At 41.1% G+C, this 3357-nt stretch overlaps 1 protein-coding gene across 1 annotated transcript; it reads left to right on the top strand.

The window, feature by feature from the left end:
- Nucleotides 1-1289: 1289 nt before the first annotated feature.
- Nucleotides 1290-2115, top strand: LOC149184461 (uncharacterized). Its single transcript, XM_089418926.1, has 3 exons — nt 1290-1583; nt 1722-1781; nt 1919-2115. Exons 1-3 carry the CDS (start codon nt 1302-1304, stop codon nt 1973-1975), a joined length of 399 nt encoding a protein of 132 aa, XP_089275052.1. The 5' UTR covers nt 1290-1301; the 3' UTR covers nt 1976-2115.
- Nucleotides 2116-3357: the final 1242 nt, after the last annotated feature.

Genomic DNA, 3357 nt, shown 5'->3' with positions numbered 1-3357 from the left:
GCCTTACGAATCGCCTCATCCATTGTCCTGGGATTATCAAACTCAATACGTTCTCTTATATAGGTTGGTAAGCTGCTCACAAATCTCTGCACCTTGGCCTTCTCCTCCTTGATATATGGTACATAGCGAAGCAGGGATGTGAAGCGGTTAATGAACTCGTCCATGGACTGCTGTCCCAGTCGTAAATCATGGAACTCCCGTGCCTTCTCATCGTAGAAACGCTCAGTTAGATATCTCTCCTTGAAGTATTTCTGAAACTTTTCCCAGGTTATGTTCTGCTCACTTACTCCTTTTACAATTTTAATTTCTTCCCACCACAAGGTTGCTTTGCCCTGTAGCTGGAAGATGGCCAGCCGCGCCTTCAGATTCTGATCATACTCATACAGCTGGAAATACTTGTTAATGTTAATTAACCAAGCCTCTGCCGCTTCCTCCTGCTCTCCATCAAAATGTGGAGGTTTAATTTTCTGGAATTCTCCCTGTAATTCCATTCTCTGTCTCTTTGACGTCTGCTGCTCTAATACATTGTCAGAATGATCCTCCTTCTCTTCTGAGATTTCAGGTGCATAATTTCGTTCTTCAGTTGCCCTCTGCTGTTCCGCACTGGGATTGGCTAATGGTGGATTTTGTCTTTCCGACAGACTCTTCAATATTCTTTCCTGTTCCACTGTCAATCGCGCGTTGTCTTCTCGCAGACGCGCCATTTCATTTTTCAGTTCTTGAACAGTTTGCAGTATCGCCAGATTGGTACTGCGCGTCTCTGCACCAAGCTGTACCCACAGCTCTGGATTTTCCCGAGGAGTGCTGTCCGCTCCCTGCATTTCCTCCATCTTTCTGTTGGCTGTTATCGGATTGTTGTTTCTGTATTTGTCCCCTAATTAATAAACAGAAACCAGTTAGCGGAATTTAATTCTTCCTCATACATATACTATATGATAACTTCCATGCAGCTGGATCTTACTGCTCCAGAGGCCACAGTTTTGAAACCTCTGCTCTGATACCACATTGTCACGACTCCACGACAATTATACCAAGTAAAAAAAAATTTAATGGTATAACCTAGGCCTAAAAACCGACCACATATACTCAACATGAAATAACCCTGTACACATATATAATTCCCCTTAATTACTGCACCCACGGCTATAATTTAACATATACATATATAACCTTTGTTCCATAGCGTAATGACCCGTTTGATTGAATCATTGGTGATTATATGATGAGGCTAAGTCAAAGGGTGACATATATCAGCTTTACTATTCCGACCAGTCTGGCGCCAAGCGGTGAACGAGTGTTTAATGGTCTTCACCTACCTCTGCCAGGTGGCTAGCACCGTGCAGAGGCCATGTGAAGTCTCGGTAACTCCGCGGAATTTTGCGCGCCAGTCCTTCCTTCGGATGGACGGCCAAGATCACATAATAAGATCCAAGGGCTTACGATTGTTCCAGGGTTTTAAGGGTTTTATAAACTACCGAACCATGGTTTTCGGGTTCATTTACATCTGTTTGGAAGAGGGCCGCACTCTGCTCCGCTCGGCAGCCCTTCATACACTAGTGAACAAACCTGCAACGCCATTCCAGGTACTTCGACTTCTATTACGCGCCATCTACAGGTCTTCCGCACTGATAAATTTGTATGTGATTATGCTTACGGTGTCTTGTTTAAATTCTGGAATTCCTATCGTTCTGAGCTCACCTTGCTTGCTTTTCCGCTTACAGGTAATTACTTCGGGGTCCAAATACCGCTCGAAGGTCATTAGGCAGCCACTGCACTCACAGGTATTTACCAATACGTTTTTTCCCAGCCGGGTTCATGATTACTTTCAATAGGCGAGATTTATTGTTAAGGTTTGTCTTGTGGTGATTTCTTCCAGCCTGAGGAGTTCCTCATGGTGGTTTTTATCTTAATGACTCAGGGTTCTATCATTCGATCAAACCCTGGCTCAAGTCGTGGACGGCCCTTCCATCTTTGATTTATACAGTTTGATGATGGTTATCCTTTCGGCAATATGCCAGGTTTCATGTGTTCATGTTTTGAGAGTTCACAGCTCTCTGCCGGAACCATAATATTCCATATGTATTAAAACCTCCACTCGTTTACTGTTATTATTCTGACAAGAGGGTTTCCATTTTTATTTCCAAGTTTTGGTATGAGTTTTGGGACGGCCGAGAGCCTCCTTCAGCACTCTGGACATTTGGACCTTTATACTGTTCCTGTACCGACAGGGTTTTCTGTTATAATAATTTTAAGGAATCGTTCTGGAATACCATGCATGTATTTATCATTGGGTTTCGTTTATTCTAGCGTTCTGCTCTGCTTTACCCGCACATGATGTTAATTTATGAATGTATGATATACGGCGGTGTGTACAGTTTTACTGCTATTTCTTATCCACAGAGTTTTGTTTATTTAGATGAGGGTTTTAAGGGTAACGGTCGCGTCCTCACAGGTTACACGCGACTATTCCACGGCAGTTCATGGCCGTCCCCTCTACAGGGTTTTGGTTACCCGGTGACCTCATGTCGACCTCGCACCGTTAACGGTTCTACTCTGTTCTTTATACCAGTTGTATATGTTTAACGATACCACTATGATTTTCTTTCGCTTAAGTTTTCGAGCATGATGATATGGCACTGCGATTTCTTTCGCATTAGGATTTGGTCATAATGATATCTAACCCTTAGTACCGGGTCTGTTACGTTCTTGTTATAGCCTTATAATATGCTTATGAACAACAATACTGTTCCACCGTGTGCTTTGTCTTCTATAGCATCACAATACTGTCTTGCAGTTCTGTATCTCATTTAAATCATTCTACTAATGTGGCGTACTGCATCTTTCTAATATACACTTCATTCCTCGCATATCATTAAGGTCTCTCTTTCCGGACTCTGGTACAGTTTGAATATAACTAATGTGTCTCTGCTTTTACATAGACTACATGCTCTAGTTATACAGTTTGCATATAGATAACAGGTCTTTATTTCTATATAGATAACGTGCATTTGGTTGTCAGTTTGCATGTCAATAATACGTATCTGTTTCTATATAAACAACATGTATTGGTTGTACAGTTTGCATATAAATAATTTGTCTCTGTTCTATATAGATACTATACATCACTTTCCATACTGTTAATCATGCAATATATATATATATATATATACAGTAGATGGTCTCTATTCTTTCTGCTTAAATAACTAGTTCATGTATTCATAAGAACTGTTTCGAACATTATATATTCTTGCATCTAGTAATAACAGAGACTTAGATTTACTGTAATTTCCTTCTGTACACACAGTAACTGCTACAGAATATGAATCTGGTGAATAATGGTGAATAACTCGTACCTGG

This window comes from Pinus tabuliformis, chromosome 3_2, assembly GCF_031772625.1.
Source record: "Pinus tabuliformis cultivar Carrire ecotype Pingquan chromosome 3_2, CPIR1, whole genome shotgun sequence".
NCBI classification, from domain to species: domain Eukaryota; kingdom Viridiplantae; phylum Streptophyta; class Pinopsida; order Pinales; family Pinaceae; genus Pinus; species Pinus tabuliformis.
Note: the sequence above shows the minus strand (reverse complement) of the source record. Positions and strands in the feature narration are given on the sequence as shown.

Coding starts and splice junctions, on each gene's coding strand:
- LOC149184461 (XM_089418926.1), top strand. CDS start 1,302: ATGGTCTTCACCTACCTCTGCCAGGTGGCTAGCACCGTGCAGAGGCCA. Junction 1,584..1,721: donor AACCTGCAACGCCATTCCAG/GTACTTCGACTT, acceptor TTCCGCTTACAG/GTAATTACTTCGGGGTCCAA. Junction 1,782..1,918: donor GGCAGCCACTGCACTCACAG/GTATTTACCAAT, acceptor TTAATGACTCAG/GGTTCTATCATTCGATCAAA.